Genomic DNA, 19640 nt, shown 5'->3' with positions numbered 1-19640 from the left:
ATTTTAAGATAGATGTTTAAATACTAATGTATGTTTTCCATTTTTTAAAATTGTGTATTTCCATTTCTTATACTTTCTATTTGCTTAATATCTATATTTTACATTTTAAGATAGATGTTTAATATTTAATGTACTCTTTCCATATTTTAGAAATTGTGGATTTACTTATTATTGTATATATAATTCATATATTTATATATTTATAATATTTACTTATTATTTATTTTTCTATATATTGAGTATTTCTCTTTCTTATACTTTATATTTAGTTAATATCTATATTTTAAATTTTAAGATAGATGTTTAAATCTTAATATTTTTTCCATTTTTAATGTATAACAGCAATGTTTAATAGAAGAAACTTGGACAAATAGTCAAATAATTATATTTATGTTTTTTTTCTTTTTCTATAAAATGGTAATGTTACATTATGGAGATAAGCCGGGTTTTTTTAGTGAAAAATGGTAATCTTACATATGTTTAATGTAGTTTTTCCATTTTTTTATGTTATATGTTTACACATTATTGTTATTTTTAAATGTAAAATGGTAATCTTACATATGTTTGATGTAGTATTTACATTTTTTATGTTGTATGTTTACATATTATTTATTATTTTCGAAATTATATATAATGTTTTTTTTACAAAATAATAATGTTACATTATGGAGATAAACCGTCTTTTTTTTAGTGAAAAATGATAATCTTACATATGTTTAATGTTGTTTTTCTATTTTTTATGTTGTATGTTTACATATTATTTTTTAAAAATAAAAATGTAAAATTGTAATCTTACATATGTTTAATGTAGTATTTTCATTTTTTATGGTGTATGTTTACGTATATTTATTATTTTTGAAATTATATATAATATTTTTTTTTTATAAAACGGTAATGTTACATTATGGAGATAAGCCGCCTTTTTTTTAAGTGAAAAATAGTAATTTTATATATGTTTAATATAGTATGTTTACATATTATTTATAATTTTTGGAAAATTAGTAATATTAAAATGTAAAACTATATTTTATACTATATGTCATTTTTCGGAAAAAAATTCTTTTGTTGATGTGGACGGCTATGGAGCCTCCAAGGGTAGGATTATTGACGACATACAAAGACGTTGGGTCTCCTCCATCTCTTATGGGTCGTATGGGGTAAGTGTATCATGGGCTTTATTAATTGTACGTTAACATATTAACGTGGCTTTTGTTATTAGATTAGGGTTTTCATTAGTTTTGTTATTTAAGCTGTGTCTTTGTTTGTAGTCGATTAGCCTTTGAATAGCTTTTGATGTTTTAATAAAATACATAGAGAAAGAATCATCTCTTTTCCCTTGTTTTCGGATAAAACTAGACTCTCAATGATCTCAAAAAGACAATGTATTCTAAGAATCAATAGATTACTCGTGTTATGTTTTCGATTTTTACATGTTTTATGCTTTTCAGCTTTAGATTTATCGTTTGGTATTTGGCTCATGTGTTATTATATCATGTCAACTAGTCTGGGACCGTAATACCTTCAAATCTCTTAGGAACTGGTGTAGAATCTTATGTTTATACTTTTGAGATGATTTTCGATTCAATAGGTACCATGGCGAGGGGACCAACATTCCAGATCGAAGATGATTGCAAAAAAAAAAAAAAAGCAAAAAGGGTATGTCTTTTCTGAAAGTCTTATCCTTTGTTACAAATCCGATCTCATTTGTAACAAACGAAGGATGAGACTTGCAAAAAATACATACCTCCTTTTGCTAATCAAACACAAGTGCTTCTCTCAAACGAAGAAATAATAAATTTTAGTTTGGAGGCAGGTTCTAGTTATCCAATTGGAGGTGGAATCACCAACATCTTTACATGGGTATCATCATAGTCACAGGTTACATTCTCTAAACCCAAATAATGCCCTTGCAAGCTGTCCCAATCCTAACAATTCTTTCATACATTTTGTTGACCTTCAAACAACGCTTGACTAAGGTCCATTGTCCTTAGGTTGATGATGCTGACCAAACACCATGGGATGGGGTGTTGTTACACTACGCTCTTCCATCATCCCTGTGATATTGGATGGTCTTGCAAAAATGGTGGATCTCCATCTGCTGAGTTAGAGACGCAGGAAACCAGAATAAATCAAATCATAGTTTGCAACAAAGAGTAACACCTTTTACAAAAAAAAAAACAAAGAGTAACACAATCCAAAGTTCCAGAACAAAACTTATATAATCATGTATTTACAGGTTTAGAGGCTATTCTAGTGTATAACATGCTGAGCAAAGAAAGATTTCAAAGCATGTTTATTTGTATGCTTACGTTTGTAATTAACCTTTGGTATTATCATCAGAGTACAGAATTGGATGGTAAATAAAAGATTATTCTTAGATTGCAAAACAAAACGAAGCCCTGCTTTTGTTATTATTACCGATTTCCCCATCAGAAGTATCCGCAAGCCCTGCAATGGCATCAATAAGCGCCTGTTCATGTTCCTGCATCACAATTTGTATTATTATCATCAGAATTACAGCATTAAACCATTCGCTATAGCTAATAAGGGGTTATTAGTCTCAGACCTTGAGCATTTTCTTGGCCTTATCAAGCTCAAAAAGATCAGGATTCCTAGACTCGAAAACTCTCTCCACCTAAAACAAACTTTTGGCTTTAGAACAGCCATTGAGCTTAATGTGTAAGAGCAGATAGAAAAGAAAACTAACTTCCTTCACAAGCGAGTCTGTGTTGAACAATTCAATATCATCAGAATAAGTTCTCCGATCAACAACATCACCACCATTCTGTTGTGTTGGTAGTCGTACAAATTCATTTTTCGGTTGATGAATTCTTGGTCCTCTCCCTCTACCAAAATGGCTTTGGTTTCTTCGGTTGCCGCGGATTGATCCACTTCCAACTCCAACGTTTAAAGCTGCCCCATTCTCCTCTCCATCCCAACAAATATCTTCCGGTGAAATCTACAAACAAGAATAATATTAGCTTGTATCAAAGTTCATCATCATGCATATACACCATCTCGCTTACCTCCTTGAGTCAACCCATTCCCAAGTTTCATTCACTGCGTTTATATCGTACAAGCATGCCGACCCTGTGACAAATACAATACAAAACACTTGAACCAGTGTACAAATGCAATACATTCAAAGACTTATAGAAAAAGCACCTCAACTGCGTTGTACTGGGTTATAATTGCTTCGTAAAAGTTGTTATCTTCAGACCATTTTGTCCACACTTTTCTTCCGATAAGAGCTTCAGCAGATTCATTTGCTGATACGCCACCAGGTACCACACGACTATTGGATGATACTGCACGAATATCACCGACAACTGATCAAGAAACAACATAAAACAACACAACGGATATAAACAGAAGAAAGCACACTAATGACTAAAAGAGAAGACTTACAGATTGGAATGTCTTCTGTTTCTTCCGGGAAGCTGAGAGAGTTGGACTAGGAACAACATCGAAACCCTGATTAGTTGCATGTCTAGAAGGAACTTGGCTTCCGCCTCCCTGCCTCCAATCTCTGTTACAGTTCCAATGTACAACTTAGTAAGATAAACAGAAACTCATGATGATTCACTGTTCTGTATTTGTAAGTGCAAATAAACAACCTGACCTTATCCGCCCGATAGTATCATCCTTATTAACCCTGCTCAGAAGCTCTCGATGTTCGTCATCAGACACTCTCAATTCTTTACGCAATTCCGTTATCAAACCCTCTTTGTCCTAAACCCAGCCAATAGAATCAATCGATTTAGTCATGAGACTGACAGAACACATAGTAACCTAATCAAATCAAAAGATGGAAGAGAGAGAGAGAGAGTACCCAAGAAATTGCATCAGACTGGGCTTCAAAAGCCCTTAAAACAGCGGTAAGTAGATGAATCTGTGCCTCCATATATCACTATATAGCTCAAGTAGATGAATCATGAAGACAACAACAACCATTAAGGTATCAACAATTTAGTGATAGTGATATATGGAGTGAGATCCAATCACTACAACAAGCTTAACATCTTGTACAAGCCAACGACAGAAGAACACTAAAAAATTTGAATCCCCTTAAATTAATAAGATGACGAAAAAGCTGAACACTTTTGTCCAAACCCTAAACCCTAAACCCTATCCTCGGATAACAGTTCTCTGAACGCTCTTTTTTTAAAAAAATTCCGCGCCTAAAACAAGCTGAACAGCTAGATATAATCCCAATGAGCAGATTAGCTAAGAGAAGGTTCATCCTAATAAGGCTCTAATTCCTCAAAATTCTCAGAGGGCAACAGCATTATACATACCTCTGATCTTTCTGAAGCGAAGGGAACAAAGAAAGCTACGATCGATTTCGATTTCGATTTCGATTTCGATTTCTCCGGGACTTCGGGTGGGATGGCGTCGGAATCGCCGAACAGTCGTTTAGAGATAAAACGATTCGTTTTGGTAATGTGAACTAATAAGCCCACTAAGAAGCGTAACTTCGGCCCATGTAGCCCAATACTAAGTCTCGTTTTTTAGATTACACACATTCTCTAGCTTTATCGACGTGGACAAACCAACAAACCAGTATATTTTTTTGGTGATAGTTTAAATTGTTCCTAGAACAGAACATACAACATATTCTTCACGTGTGTAGTGGTCGCAATGTCGGCGATAGGCTAGAAGATAATTAATTTATCATAGTTTTTGTTCTTAATCAACGCTAGTGACCACACTTGGAACATCTCAACAACATTCTTATTACCAATTTCTTAACATTAATTTATTCAAAGCAACAATTTATTTTGATAGGCGGTGATAATTACCACCTCGTCACCATGCAGATAAGACATAATTATTTGTTCTCATACCATTTAACAAGCCTTAAGAGGAGTTCCACAAAGACAGCGGTTGTGAGCGAATACATATGATTTAAAGGACTGAAGGAGACCACCACGTGGGATTTTTCCACAGAGACGATTGTGACTAACGTTGAAAAGCTTGAGACCGCGTAGCTCGATCAGCTCCCTAGGAAGGCTCCCGAAGATTCGGTTATGGCTCAGATCCAAGTCAACTATGCCCCTAGCGAACTGAACCTTGGAGAGATCGAATTCAAACATATTTCTCGACAGATCCAATGATATTGTTGATTTGTTTCGTCCGAAAAACATCGAACCATCTCCTGTGAAACTGTTTTTCGACAGAAATACTCCGTTAAAGTCGTTCTTTGACAACGACTCCGGTATGTTTCCTGCCAGGGCAACGTTACTATGACTTATTAAACTATCAAATAATAATAATAATTTAGTGCTAGTTCATTAAAAATAATTAATATTTTTTTTTAAATCCTTTTAATCGGTTTATAGGTCCAAACATTTAAACATAAAGTAATAATTAGGAAATTAAACTATATTGGTTACCTGAGAGCTTATTGTTAGACAAGTAGAGATTAGGTACTTCGCCTACAAAGGAGCCGAATGAGTTCGGTATAGAACCGGTTAACTTATTGTGTTCGACTATAATGGTCTCAAGCTTCGGCATTTGGGAAAGCGAACCGGGAATAGGACCGGTAAACTGGTTATAGGAAAGGTCAAGGAACCTTAGCTTTTTGAGCTCGCCGATATTATCAGGAATTGGACCGGAGAGATTGTTATGCCTTAAAATGAGGGAGTCAAGGTTCTTGAGTTTGGTGATGGTACGTGGTATGTTTCCGGTGAGATGTGGCAAGTAAGTTAAAAAAAGTGAACGGAGTTCAAGGAGGTCACCGATTTGGTCAGGGATCTGACCATAGAGTTTACTGGAAAAGAGAGAGAGGTCTGTGACGCGGCCGTTAGTGCATTTGACGCCGCTCCAGGTAGTACAGCAGTCGGTCTGAGGATTCCATGAGGAGAATTTTCGTGGGTTGTTAAAAGATTTCTTGATTTGAAGGAGGGCATTTTTCTCGACTGTGTTGCAGCTGTAAGAGGATGGGAGAGAGATGAAGAGAATGGCGAAGAAGATAGAGAGATGAAGAAGGAGCTTCATTGTGGTTTGAGTGGGGTTACTTTGTCGCATGGATAGGGAAGCTATTATATAAAAGTGTTTTTCAATGGAACACAGCTGTGTAATGTTACTGAATTTGTACAACTAGTCCGAAAGTACATTGTTATTTTCTTTAAATGTTTTAACTCGGCAAAAACGTGGTTAATGCATCTACTATTTTGAGTTTTGAAAGTTATGCATGTTGTTGAAACATGTTTGATTCTTGGTTTAATCATTTACCCGTACGTGCGTGCATTGGTCACCTCCACGATTACGGACGCAATGTGTCATGTGTGTGTGGCATAGCAAGTACAATAGTTCAAGTATATTTGATTTTTCGGTCTGACTTCCAGAAAAAAAATTCGAATTTAAAAAGGAAATTGAGTTGAAATAGTGAAAAATGGATGACATATGAAAAAAATTGTGCGAGTGAGACTAAAATACGGAAAAAAGTTATGTGAAGATTGAAAGATCAGTAAACGAAATTTTTGAATATTCAAAAAATTAATGCACAACTCGTAGGATGCATATTACCTTGGACGGTTGAAGCGTTATAGTGGTATCAGTGGTGAACCCAAACGAATGTAAACTTTTGTGTGGGCTTGCATTAACATATGTGACGATTTTGAGAGACGGTGAATTCTAACATTCTAGTTTGTGTATATGTGTAAAGACTTATTAGAATTGATTTGACTACATATATCACCAAAATACATTTTATGTTTTAGTTACACATTCATATAAACTATAGAGTTATAACATGCTTGAATTGAAATAGTAAAAATATGGGTGATATATCGAGAAATAATTTCCGATATTGTGTGAATGTAGCCAAAACAGAGGAAAATATGGTCAATAAACAAAACTTACAAACTTTCACAAAAATCAACACATCCCCTATATATTAAAGGAGAAGCACTTAAAAATTTTCTTAATCGTATATTGGCAAGGTGTCTGATGTGACTTCATGAGAATCTTTTATTTACCAAAACGCTTACGTGTCATGTAGAGATCGTTTCTCACAAAAAAAAACTGAGTTTAACGCAAACATGACTTTCCTTTAACAGAACTATAATAATAATCTCGATGACTTTCCTTCTGACATATCTTCGATGTACACAGTTTTCTCAACGACGTTTTTTAGTTGTTTTCATTCAGCTTCGAATACATCATATAATCTCGGTTGTAAATATAATCATAGATCCATGATCAACACTAACAAAAAATCCTCTTTATCTTGTGTTAACCTTTATCTCCTGATCTTGATGGAAGCGTTCGAAGAGCTGATAGCAACCTCAAAGGAGCAATCACTGATCCTGAAAGGGAAGCGGACAAAGCGACAACGTCCAAAATCACATGTTCCTTTCTCTATCTCTCCTCCTATAGTTTCTTGCCCCGCACGCGACGTTATAGCGGAATACACTTATCTTGATTCCAAAGAAAACGCCTTAGGCAATAATGTGGAGAACCACAAGAAGGATGGTGTGATCACGTCTTCATCTTCGTCAGCCTCTTGGTCTTCTAACAACAACCCAACAACATCGAAAGCCGAAGAAGACGAGGAAAATCTAGATATAGCCAGTTGTTTGATCGTCCTTTCCCAAGGCCACTCTCTTCCACATCTCAAGATACCTAACCACGAAACAAACAACAATAACACGTATAAATTTAGCAGCAGGAGGTTCCTAGAGACTTCTTCATCTAACGGTGGTGGTAAAGCTGACAGCTGCGTTTATCAGTGCAAACCATGTGACGGGACCTTCTCTTCTTTTCAGGCTTTAGGTGGCCATAGAGCTAGCCACAAGAAACATAAGGCAACCTCCTTTTATTCCAACCTTGACCACGTTTTTGTGTACGATGACATGTATGTTCAGATGGTACAAAAAAAATCGTGTTTTTGTGTATGATCACATGTATGTGTCCAGCTTTCGTTTTGTATGATCACAATAAGGAACCAATTTAGTTATCTGTTGTCCGAATATGATTATGTATTGAACATGGGACGAACTGGACCATTTAGATGTTGTATTCACGTGGTGTTTTTAGTTGGAGCTAATATGACGTGCCCAATTATTTATCACATAAACATGAAATCTTAGACGTTGAATTTATTGTAGATTATTATGTCCGGTTTGTATATGCTTGGTTTCCAAGTTTTCAATAAGTTATAAAAAAAAAATTCAAAACTCAATGTACATTCCTTATAATATAGATTTAGGATATTTTAGCCTACCATTTACTGAGTTCTTTCCTAATTAACAAAACTGAGAAAGTATAAACCTAATGTTAAGAGGATAGTATATATTGAGTAACCCGAAGCCTCTCTTAATCTCCATCCCAAAACAAAACACCGTAGAGTATTGATCATAAAGATGGCTGGAATTTGGAGAAATTGTGAGTTTATAATGTGAGTTTATACAATCACGTATATAATGTACTACAAATCAATGTGAGTTTATAATGATTTAAAAATATTTTAATAAATAGTTAACATAATTAGTATTTTTTAATAGTATTGATGTTAATTTTTTTTTACGGATTCTATTCCGCGCATTTTGATTCGATAACAAGGGAATTGAAGATTTTAATTTATTCTCTTATGAAAGTTTTTTGTTATTTTGGTTTTTTATTGAAAACTAATTATGTATTTTAGAGGATGGAATTTCTTTCAATTGCTTTTATTCTGTAACTACGTTTTTTATATTTCGAGAGATGAACTTTATTAATTTCCCACAGTTATTGTTTTGATTATAATATGTTATTGATCTACCGTTATCTTTTCGAAGTTGATCAACATCAAAACGAGTAATTGGCTCCAGTGAACACATATATACAATCACGTATAATCACTAGTCGATAATATCATAATTAAATGAATCATACATTTAGTTGTGTCTAACGTTCGCTTAATGTATATCTTATGTTATACTTAATCATAATATATAATTTCAACAATGTATTTTATCCCGTGCAAAGCGTGGGTTACTACCTAGTCACTTGTTATACAGAATAGGATCTATAAAACGAATTAACATGCGTAGAAATCACATTAGCCATAGACGATTGGAACGTCAGAAATTCAATCATTTCATATGAATGCAGCTAAAAGAGTCGTATATACTAAAATATTTAAGTAAACATATGACACTTCTCAAAAATAAAATTAAAACGTGTTAAAATCTATGTTTTTCTTTGAGCAAATCTATGTTTATTATATAACAATGGACGTAATAGTGACCATGTGTCGAGACAAAACAATAATACAATAGCCAAGCAAACGAATATTAGTAGAGGCCACCACTTTCGAAGGCTAAACCAATCCTACAAGGAGATTAATATATTACATAGGACCCCTTCCCTTTCAAATAAGTTGTGTTCTTGTTAAGTTACCATAGCTCCTTCCACTCCAGAACCTATGGATACAGTCCATGATTGCCCTGCGAAACTCACCATTGTGCAGCAGAAAGGAGGATACATACATGTAACCATGATCTCATTTATGAGCCTGGCCATGCTTTTTAAGCTCCAAGACAGATTGTTTCTGAATGTATCCACCATCCTATCAACACCAATCACACTCATACAATCAGCATCCAATATTTTTTAAAAATTGTGACAATGATGTTTTTTTTCCAACTACAGTTCCATACTTTAGCCTTCCTTCACAGAATGCAGCAACTGCATAGTATGGAGATAGGAATGGAAGTGTTGCAACTGTACTTTTGGATGAAGCGATCCAACCATCGAATCATGTACCCTTCGTACATATATTTACAAGACTTTTTTAGGTTTAAGTTAAAGCAAAGAAAAGAAGAACAATTCAATCAATACATGGGTATGCAATCACATATATCCCTCGGACGGATTCTGTTAGTTGATATGGCTCTCAACAATCAGTCTAATCCTAACACTTGAACTTAACTCGTGATACTGCAAAGAGTATCTTTGGTTACCTTTTCATGCATGCACTCTATTAACTTGTGTACGTACCACAGAGAACTTATATCAGATGATGACAAGTTTGTTAGATGTTAGATGAATAGCGTGTATGATGTTATTATTTTTATGTCAAATGTGGTTCATTTATCTTATATATTATTAAAAATTCTTTCCAACTATCGATGTTGGGACATTTTGTGTCTAATACGCTCGTTCGAGATGATGATTCTTTGAGCATCAATCTCGGAATGCTCAGGCAAGGATCAATGAGCCAACTTTGGGCTAGATCGATGTGGATCGGGTTGGACTGCGTGGATCGGGCTCTGATACTATGTTAAGCTAGTTTGGCTTCCAACCTAAAATTAACTGGTGATAAGAGGAATAGAATGACACATCTATCTTATATATTGCTTATGATATTTTCCAACTACCGATATGAGACACTTTATCTATTACAAAATAGTTGACTTACTTGCCATAGAAAAACAGTGTGAAAAGCTACGTTAATAGTGAAGTGTAATGAATGAACTTCCCAAAAACGGTTAGGATAGAAAGATCAATACTTAAGTTCCACCAATCAGAATGCCATGTTGGAGTAGTTAAAAAGGCAATAAAAATAAAATAAAAATAGCTGGAAAAAAAAACAACACCGACATTAATTAACGCCGTCTAAAAACCTAAACTCTAAAACCATAAATCATAAATCTGAAACACTAAACTATAAATTCCAATCCTAAAATCTAAAATCTAAATCTTAAACTTTAAACCCAAACTCTAAACAATAAACTTTAAATCCTAAAATCTAAACCCTAAACCCAAAACTCTAAACCATAAACCCTAAATCCTAAATCCTAAACCCTAAACCCTAAATTCAAATCATAAACTCTAAACCCAAAACTTCAAATCCTAAACCCTAAACTCTGAATCCTAAACCATAAACCCAAACCTCTAAACTGTAAACTCATCTGCTAGCTAATAAGATTCAGGTTTATGGTTTAGAGGTTTTGGTTTAGGGTTTATGATTTAGGGTTTGGGTTTAAGATTTAAAGTTTTGGGTTTAGGGTTTAGGATTTAGGGTTAGATTTTAGGATTTAGAGTTTAGGGTTTAGAGTTTTGGGTTTAGGCTTTAGGGTTTAGATTTTAGGATTTAGGGTTTATTATGTAGAGTTTGGGTTTAGAGTTTAAGATTTAGGGTTTAGATTTTAGGATTGGGGTTTATGGTTTACTGTTTTAGATTTAAAGTTTATGGTTTTAGAGTAGGTTTTTAGAATTTAGAATTTTGCAGATGGCGCTAATTAATATTGGTGTTGTTTTTTTTCAGCTATTTATTTTTTTATTTTTATTTTCTTTTTTAAATTATTCAGACGTAACATTTTGATTGGTTACGAAGAGTGTAGTGAATTTAATCATTCACGATATGGGTGAACTTAAGAATTGTTCGGATAGAAACAGTACAAACGGGCAAACAAGTGGATACTAGAGATACCCACCACTTTTGAAAGCAAAAAGAATGTTATTCTTAAAAAAAGAACACTTAAAGAAAGAACAAATGATACAACATCATTAATTCATCCAAGGAACAATTCATTTGATAAGCAGTTATAATTAACACATCATCATCGTACAGATAAAACGTAATTATTTGTTGTCACGCCATTAAAACAGACTTAACAAGCCTTCTTAAGTGGGGACCCACAAAGACAGCGGTTCTCAGCGAACTCATATGATTTAAAGGTTTGAAGTTGACCACCACGTGGGATTTTTCCGCAGAGACGATTGTAACTAATGTTGAAACGCTCGAGACGTAGCTGAGTCAGCTCCCTAGGAAGCGTCCCGAAGATTCGGTTATGGCTCAGATCCAACATAGCTAGGCTCTTACCGAACTTAATCTTGGAGAGATCAAACTCAAACAAGTTTCTCGACAGATCCACTTGTACTGTTCTTTTGTTCCCTCCGAAAAACATCGAACCATCTCCTGTGAAACCGTTTCCCTTCAGAACTACTGCTTGAAAGTCCATCTTTGACAACGACTCCGGTATTTTTCCTGCCAGAGCAATGTTATTGAATATATTTTATTAAATCATCAATAATAATAATAATGACAATTTGGCGCTGAAAATAATTAATAATATGATCTTTAAAAATAATTCATATTTTAAGAAATCTCAAATTAGTATATCTTTAAATCCAACATTTAAACCTAAAGTTATTCTTCACCTCATATGTTTCAAAATATAAGGTGTTTTGGTGAAGTACAATCATTAAGAAAATATTTAACCTTTTCATAACTATTGATAAAAATGTTTGCATAAGTGGTCACATAAGTGTAAAAACTGCATACAAATGTCAAAACTACTTATATTTTGTAATATGAAAAAAAATTCCTAAACTACTTATATTATGAAAAAGTATAATAAAAAATATATTGGTATACCTGAGAGCTTATTGTTTTTCAAGAAGAGATTAGGGACGCTGCCTACGAAGGAACCGAAAGAGTTCGGTACAGGACCGGTTAGCGAATTGTTGTCGGCCTGAAAGGTCTGAAGCTTAGGCATCTGAGTAAGCCAACCGGGAATAGGACCGGTAAACTTGTTAAAGGAGATGTCCAAGAACGTAACACTTTTGAGCTCACTGATGTAATCAGGAATTGGACCGGATAGTTTGTTCCACCGTAAGAAGATGAAGACGAGGTGCTTGAGTTTGGTGATGGTGCGTGGTATGTTTCCGGTTAGTTTCATGTGACTCATTTCGAGTGTACGGAGTTCAAGGAGGTCACCGATCTGGTCAGGGATCTGACCGTAGAGGGTTCTGTAGTTGGCCATAGAGAATAATGTGACGCGGCCGTTAGTGCACTCGATGCCTGTCCAGCTTGTACAACAGTCGGTTTGAGGATCCCATGAGGAGAGGAATTCCGTGTTGTTAAAATGTTTCTTGATTTGAAGGAGGGTGTTTTTGTCTTTTGAGTTGCAGCTGTAAGAGGATGGGAGAGAAGAGATGAAGAAGATAGAGAGACAAAGAAGGAGCTTCATTGTGATATATGAGTGGTTATTTTTTGACGCAGTGAGGCATGGTTCCAAAAGCAATAGAACTCAAAAATCTATGTCTGTCTGGTTCCTAGACACAAGGAAGACCAATTATTCTCCTCTTATTTTGCAAAACAAGAACCTAAATAAATGAGCAGAGGCTTAGTCGTCTACCACATATACCGTATGTTCGAATCTTGGTACGGTTAGAAGTCCTCCGGTTCGGTTCAATGTTTCATCAATCCAATATCCCCGTCTCTCTCTCTCGTATGATTATTTTAGTATGAAGTGTATGCAATGTTCATATTTCATTTTTGTGTGCATGCATGATATGAACTCACTTATGAGCCTGGCCATGCTTTTTGAAGCTCCAAGACAGAGTGTTTCTGTATGTATCCAACATCCTATCAAACCAATCACACTCATACAATCAGCATCCAATATTTTTAAAAATTTGTGACTGATGACGTTTTTTTTTTTTCACTACAGTTCCATGCTTTAGTCTTCCTTCACAGAATGCAGCAACTGCATAGTATGGAGATCGGAATGGAAGTGTTGCAACTGTGTTGGATGAAGCGATCCAACCATCGAAGCGTGTACCCCTCCTACATATACAAGACTTTTTTAGGTTTCAGTTAAAGCAAAGAAAAAGAACAATTCAATCAATGCATGGGGATGCAATCACATAGATCCCTCGGACGGATTCTGTACGGCTCTCAAAAATCAGTCTAATCCTAACACTTGAACTTAACTCGTGATAACTACAAAGAGTATCTTTGGTTACCTTTTCATGCATGCACTCTATTAACTTGTGTACGTACCACAGAGAACTTATATCAGATGATGACAAATTTGTTAGATGTTAGATATGAATAGCCTGTATGATGTTAATTATTATTTTTACGTCAAGTCTAACAAAATACATGACTTACTTTCCAAAGAAAAACAGTGTGAAAAACTGCGTTAATAGTGTGGAGTGTAGTGAATGAACTTTAAAACGGTTGCTGTGTGTCAAGATAGAAACAAATACAACGGCCAAACAAGTGGATACTAGAGATACCCACCACTTTTTTTGTTTTTTTGATCAAAAGATACCCACCACTTTTGAAAGCAAAAAGAATGTTATTCTTAAAAAAGAACAAATGATACAACAGCATTAATTCATCTAAGGAACAATTCATTTAATAACAGTGATATTTAACACATCATCATCGTACAGATAAGACGTAGTTATTTGTAGTCACGCCATTAAAACAAACTTAACAAGCCTTCTTAAGTGGGGACCCACAAAGACAGCGGTTCTCAGCGAACTCATATGATTTAAAGGTCTGAAGTTGACCACCACGTGGGATTTTTCCGCATAGACGATTGTAACTAATGTTGAAACGCTCGAGACGTAGCTCAGTCAGTTCCCTAGGAAGCGTCCCGAAGATTCGGTTATGGCTCAGATCCAACAAAGCCATGCTCTTACCGAACTTAACCTTGGAGAGATCGAACTCAAACAAATTTCTCGACAGATCCAATTGTACTGTTCTTTTGTTCCCTCCGAAAAACATTGAACCATCTCCTGTGAAACCATTTCCCTTCAAAACTACTGCTTGAAAGTCGATCTTTGATAATGACTCCGGTATTTTTCCTGCCAGAGCAATGTTATTGAATATATTTTATTAAATCATCAATAATAATAATAATGACAATTTGGCGCTGAAAATAATTAATAATATGATCTTTAAAAATAATTCATATTTTAAGAAATCTCCTAACCTTAATACAATAGATTCATCTTCAAGATTTTCATAATACAATAGCATTATTCATTATGTTTACTAATTATTTTTAATTTCTTCATTCTTTTGCGGTAGTCGCGCTTGCTGTGGCACAGGCTTTTCCCATCAGCTGTCTTGGATAAGCAACCATTACTGACGCCTCACGGTGAGGTAAATTTGTCAAACTTGATCTTCTTCAACTCTTGCATCTTCCTTTATTGCTTTACTGTGGATGGTAGTTGATAGATGGGGTTAATAAATGCTTGTTAGAGCTGATAGATTGCTAGTTAAAACGTGTGTGATCAATGTTTGGTTTAGTTTAACTTTAGGATTGTGTGCAATGTAATAAATATGGTTGGTTCATGTCAACTCATCTTAACTCAACTCAAATCCAAGAGTTGTGTGTGATGAATGCTTCCTTCTCTTCTCTTCTATTAAACCCGGATCTTCTTCTTTCTCTCTTCTCCACATTTCGTGTTCTTCTTAATCTCTTCTTCACATAACTTCTTCTTTCTCGCTTCTTTCAGACTACTTCCTATTTCTCTCTTCTTTAGGATATGGATTCTACAAATCCATATAGTCATTACAACTCGAGCTTTGTTGATCTTTTGAGCAGTCAACAAGACCCGTTTCGTTCTGAGGGTTTATCACAGTTCCCTGTCTTTAATAGTCAGTCTACTGCAACTTCAACCTTTGGTGATGACACACCTACCGAGCGCAAAGAAAGGAAGAAATGGACTCCCACAGAGGACGTAGTGCTCATAAGCTCATGGTTGAACACAAGCAAGGATCCTGTGGTTGGCAATGAGCAAAAGGTGGGAGCATTCTGGAAACGGATAGCAGCTTACTATGCAGCCTCACCAAATGTCGCAAACAGTGAAAAGCGAGAGGCTATTCAGTGTAAGCAAAGGTGGCAGAAGATTATCGACCTTGTTTCCAAGTTTTGTGGCTCATATGAGGCGGCAACAAGGCAGAAAACAAGTGGGCAGAACGACGGTTATGTTGTTAAGCTTGCCCACGAAATCTTTTATAACGATCACAAGATCAAATTCAACCTTCACCACGCTTGGGAGGAGTTGCGCAATGACCAGAAATGGTGTGAACTTGCAACTTCTAAGCTTGATGGTAGCTCTAAAAAGAGAAGGTGTGAGGATGGTGCACAATCTGAAAGCTCACACGGAACTATCAATCTAGATGATCCACCCACCAAACGACCTGTTGGTGTTAAGGCAGCTAAAGGAGGAAGAAGTAAGAGAGGTATGGAGGATGACAAGTCTCTCTCCGCGTTTCATACCATGTGGTCTCTCAAAGAGAAAGACTTGGCACGCAAGGAAAAACTGAAACGGATGTGTCTGCTAGACAGACTCCTTGCGAAAACAGAGCCATTATCTGAAGAAGAAGAAGCTCTAAAGAAGAAGTTGATCAGAGAGATGTTGGCTAATTAGGGTAGCTCTAAACGCGTCTCTATGTTTCTGGTTCTTGTTCTTAGTGTACCATATTATGTTTCTTGTTCTATGTTTCAGGTTCTTGGTCTTGGTCGAAACTACTTTTAAGTTTCTTGTTCTTGTTCTGTATCTTCAATTTCTTGTTTATGTATCGTCTGTGATGATGTTGTTTAATGAATTTAAGTTTTAATGGAATGGTGTAGTTCTGTGATTTAAGTTTCTTGTTATTTTGTTCTCAGCAGGTAACAAGACAGAAGACGAGTGGGAGTCATGTTTGATCACGAGTGTACTGAGCGCTTTGAAGTCATGTTTGAGTCAGAGACTGCACTGAGCGCTTTGAAGTCATGTTTGAGTCAGAGACTGCACTGAGCGCTTTGAAGTCATGTTTGAGTCAGAGACTGCACTGAGCGCTTTGAAGTCATGTTTGAGTCAGAGACTGCACTGAGCGCTTTGAAGTCATGTTTGAGTCAGAGACTGCACTGAGCGCTTTGAAGTCATGTTTGAGTCAGAGACTGCACTGAGCGCTTTGAAGTCATGTTTGAGTCAGAGACTGCACTGAGCGCTTTGAAGTCATGTTTGAGTCAGAGACTGCACTGAGCGCTTTGAAGTCATGTTTGAGTCAGAGACTGCACTGAGCGCTTTGAAGTCATGTTTGAGTCAGAGACTGCACTGAGCGCTTTGAAGTCATTTGTGATCACGAGTGTTATTTGATTGTGTCATGTATTGGTTGTATATGTCACGGAATGGTCTTTGTCTTTTTGTCTGATCACTAGTGTCTCTTTCCAAAGAAAAACAGTGTGAAAAACTGCGTTAATAGTGTGGAGTGTAGTGAATGAACTTTAAAACGGTTGCTGTGTGTCAAGATAGAAACAAATACAACGGCCAAACAAGTGGATACTAGAGATACCCACCACTTTTTTTGTTTTTTTGATCAAAAGATACCCACCACTTTTGAAAGCAAAAAGAATGTTATTCTTAAAAAAGAACAAATGATACAACAGCATTAATTCATCTAAGGAACAATTCATTTAATAACAGTGATATTTAACACATCATCATCGTACAGATAAGACGTAGTTATTTGTAGTCACGCCATTAAAACAAACTTAACAAGCCTTCTTAAGTGCGGACCCACAAAGACAGCGGTTCTCAGCGAACTCATATGATTTAAAGGTCTGAAGTTGACCACCACGTGGGATTTTTCCGCATAGACGATTGTAACTAATGTTGAAACGCTCGAGACGTAGCTCAGTCAGTTCCCTAGGAAGCGTCCCGAAGATTCGGTTATGGCTCAGATCCAACAAAGCCATGCTCTTACCGAACTTAACCTTGGAGAGATCGAACTCAAACAAATTTCTCGACAGATCCAATTGTACTGTTCTTTTGTTCCCTCCGAAAAACATTGAACCATCTCCTGTGAAACCATTTCCCTTCAAAACTACTGCTTGAAAGTCGATCTTTGATAATGACTCCGGTATTTTTCCTGCCAGAGCAATGTTATTGGATATTCGGCTTGAAATTTATCAAACTGACAATTTTAGAGAAACGAAAGGATATGATTTACTAAATTATCAATAATAATAATAATAATAATAATAATAACAATGGTGCTGAAAATAATCAATAACATGATCTTTAAAAATATCCATATTTTAAGAAATCTCAAATTAGTGTATTTTTAGATCCAACATTTAAACCTAAAGTTATAATTCATCTCATATGTTTCAAAATATAAAAGCATCATTAACGGTAGATGTCTTCCTATAAGTATCTAATGTATATAATAATAATATTGTTTACTTCCATGATTTAAAATTTAAAAAAAAGTAGAGCAATAGAAAGAAGACACCTTGCATTTGAGTTTCTTAACTATCAGATATAATTTCTCAGCAGAGACTTATTGCATCGATTCTCTTTTATTTTTTTACATTTTGCATTTAATTTCATTAATATAATGGTGAGACTACTATGTTAAAGCTTACCAATAATGATGTTCTAGGTCTTTTAGTGAAAGTCCAATGATTAAGAAAATATTTAACCTTCTTATAACTGATCATAAAAATGTTTGCATAATTGGCGACATAAATGTAAAAAGTGAATACAAATGTCAAAACTACTTAATTATATATTTTGTAATATAAAAATATCCTAAACTACTTATATTCTGAAATAGTATAATTGAAAAAATATATTGGTATACCTGAGAGCTTATTGTAAGGCAAGAAAAGATTAGGGGCGTTGCCTACAAAGGAACCGAAAGAGTTCGGTATAGGACCGGTTAGCGAATTGTTGTTGGCCTGAAAGGTCTGAAGCTTCGGCATCTGAGTAAGCCAACCGGGAATAGGACCGGTAAACTTGTTAAAGGAGATGTCCAAGAACGTAACGCTTTTGAGCTCGCTGATGTAATCAGGAATTGGACCGGATAGTCTGTTCCAGCTTAAGAAGATGAGGACGAGGTGCTTGAGTTTGGTGATGGTGCGTGGTATGTTTCCGGTTAGATTTATGAAACTCATTTCGAGTGTACGGAGTTCAGGGAGGTCGCCGATCTGGTCCGGGATCTGACCGACGACACTGTCGTCGTTGGCCATAGAGAATAATGTGACGCGGCCGTTAGTGCACTCAATGCCTGTCCAGCTAGTACAGCAGTCGGTTTGAGGATCCCAGGAGGAGAGGAGTTTCGGGTTGTTAAAATGCTTCTTGATTTGAAGGAGGGTGTTTTTGTCTTTTGGGTTGCAGCTGTAAGATGATGGAAGAGAAGAGATGGAGAGTGCAGCGAAGAAGATAGAGAGACGAATAAGGAGCTTCATTGTGATATGAGTGGTTATTTTGACGCAGTGAAGCTACTATATACCAGAGTTTTCATGGTTCCAAAAGCAATGGCCTGGCAATAGAAATCAATAACTATGTTTGTTTGGTCCCGAACACAAGGAAGACCAATTCTTCTCCTCTTATTTTGCAAAACATGAGCTTAAATAAATGAGCAAAGACTTAGTCGTCTACTACATATATCGTCGGTTCCGAGTTCGGAATCTTGGTACGGTTAGAAGTCCTCCCTCGTATGATTTTAGTATAAAGTGTCTGCAATATTCATTTTTCATTTTTTGTGTGCATGATATGAAAGTATTACATATCTCATGTTAAGTAGCCAAAAAAACATCGTATTTCAAAAGTCAATAAATATTTTATTACTTCGAATGTGAACAATTTTTGTATCCTGTTATTAAATAATGGGGGTAAACGACTTATTTCCACACACAAAGTATCATATAACAGCAGTTCCACACAATCTTTCAAGCGCGTCTTAAGTGCACACAATTTAACTATCGCAACCTATTTCCCCCCATTTCGAAAGTTCGAAACACGAATCCCCACAGACAAAGATTGGGCTTGGTTTATAACATTAACCGATATTAAACCTGATCTTATTGGTTTATATTGGTACAACCCGAACCAAACATAGATCCAACGAC

At 35.6% G+C, this 19640-nt stretch overlaps 5 protein-coding genes and 1 pseudogene across 5 annotated transcripts; 2 read left to right on the top strand and 4 right to left on the bottom strand.

Annotated features, from left to right (window-relative positions):
• Window positions 1-1785: 1785 nt before the first annotated feature.
• On the bottom strand, window positions 1786-4400 carry LOC106292809 (annotated as a pseudogene).
• Window positions 4401-4710: 310 nt separating this feature from the next.
• On the bottom strand, window positions 4711-6065 carry LOC106343966 (polygalacturonase inhibitor 1-like). The gene is made up of 2 exons (XM_013783330.1): window positions 5397-6065; window positions 4711-5227 (listed from the first exon to the last, which is right to left on the bottom strand). Exons 1-2 carry the CDS (start codon window positions 6028-6030, stop codon window positions 4851-4853), a joined length of 1011 nt encoding a protein of 336 aa, XP_013638784.1. The 5' UTR covers window positions 6031-6065; the 3' UTR covers window positions 4711-4850.
• Window positions 6066-7262: 1197 nt separating this feature from the next.
• LOC106292344 (zinc finger protein ZAT5-like) lies at window positions 7263-8058 on the top strand. The gene is made up of 2 exons (XM_013727940.1): window positions 7263-7874; window positions 8044-8058. The coding sequence occupies exons 1-2, from the start codon at window positions 7263-7265 to the stop codon at window positions 8056-8058; spliced, it is 627 nt and encodes a 208-aa protein (XP_013583394.1).
• Window positions 8059-11511: 3453 nt separating this feature from the next.
• LOC106293718 (polygalacturonase inhibitor 1-like) lies at window positions 11512-13036 on the bottom strand. Its single transcript, XM_013729376.1, has 2 exons — window positions 12371-13036; window positions 11512-11980 (listed from the first exon to the last, which is right to left on the bottom strand). The coding sequence occupies exons 1-2, from the start codon at window positions 12963-12965 to the stop codon at window positions 11604-11606; spliced, it is 972 nt and encodes a 323-aa protein (XP_013584830.1). The 5' UTR covers window positions 12966-13036; the 3' UTR covers window positions 11512-11603.
• Window positions 13037-15282: 2246 nt separating this feature from the next.
• LOC106292343 (glutathione S-transferase T3-like) lies at window positions 15283-16170 on the top strand. Its single transcript, XM_013727939.1, has one exon. It carries the CDS (start codon window positions 15283-15285, stop codon window positions 16168-16170), a length of 888 nt encoding a protein of 295 aa, XP_013583393.1.
• A 1007-nt stretch (window positions 16171-17177) lies between these two features.
• Window positions 17178-19080, bottom strand: LOC106293713 (polygalacturonase inhibitor 1-like). The gene is made up of 2 exons (XM_013729369.1): window positions 18371-19080; window positions 17178-17653 (listed from the first exon to the last, which is right to left on the bottom strand). The coding sequence occupies exons 1-2, from the start codon at window positions 18975-18977 to the stop codon at window positions 17277-17279; spliced, it is 984 nt and encodes a 327-aa protein (XP_013584823.1). The 5' UTR covers window positions 18978-19080; the 3' UTR covers window positions 17178-17276.
• Window positions 19081-19640: the final 560 nt, after the last annotated feature.

Source organism: Brassica oleracea, chromosome C5, assembly GCF_000695525.1.
Source record: "Brassica oleracea var. oleracea cultivar TO1000 chromosome C5, BOL, whole genome shotgun sequence".
Lineage (NCBI taxonomy): Eukaryota > Viridiplantae > Streptophyta > Magnoliopsida > Brassicales > Brassicaceae > Brassica > Brassica oleracea.
Note: the sequence above shows the minus strand (reverse complement) of the source record. Positions and strands in the feature narration are given on the sequence as shown.

Bases quoted from the DNA above. Each gene is read 5' to 3' on its own strand.
- LOC106293718 (XM_013729376.1), bottom strand. From the start codon at position 12,965: ATGAAGCTCCTTCTTTGTCTCTCTATCTTCTTCATCTCTTCTCTCCCA. The intron at 11,981-12,370 runs GTATACCAATAT...TTGCTCTGGCAG, and splicing joins GAAAAACAATAAGCTCTCAG to GAAAAATACCGGAGTCGTTG.
- LOC106293713 (XM_013729369.1), bottom strand. From the start codon at position 18,977: ATGAAGCTCCTTATTCGTCTCTCTATCTTCTTCGCTGCACTCTCCATC. The intron at 17,654-18,370 runs GTATACCAATAT...TTGCTCTGGCAG, and splicing joins GCCTTACAATAAGCTCTCAG to GAAAAATACCGGAGTCATTA.
- LOC106292343 (XM_013727939.1), top strand. From the start codon at position 15,283: ATGGATTCTACAAATCCATATAGTCATTACAACTCGAGCTTTGTTGAT.
- LOC106343966 (XM_013783330.1), bottom strand. From the start codon at position 6,030: ATGCGACAAAGTAACCCCACTCAAACCACAATGAAGCTCCTTCTTCAT. The intron at 5,228-5,396 runs GTAACCAATATA...TTGCCCTGGCAG, and splicing joins GTCTAACAATAAGCTCTCAG to GAAACATACCGGAGTCGTTG.
- LOC106292344 (XM_013727940.1), top strand. From the start codon at position 7,263: ATGGAAGCGTTCGAAGAGCTGATAGCAACCTCAAAGGAGCAATCACTG.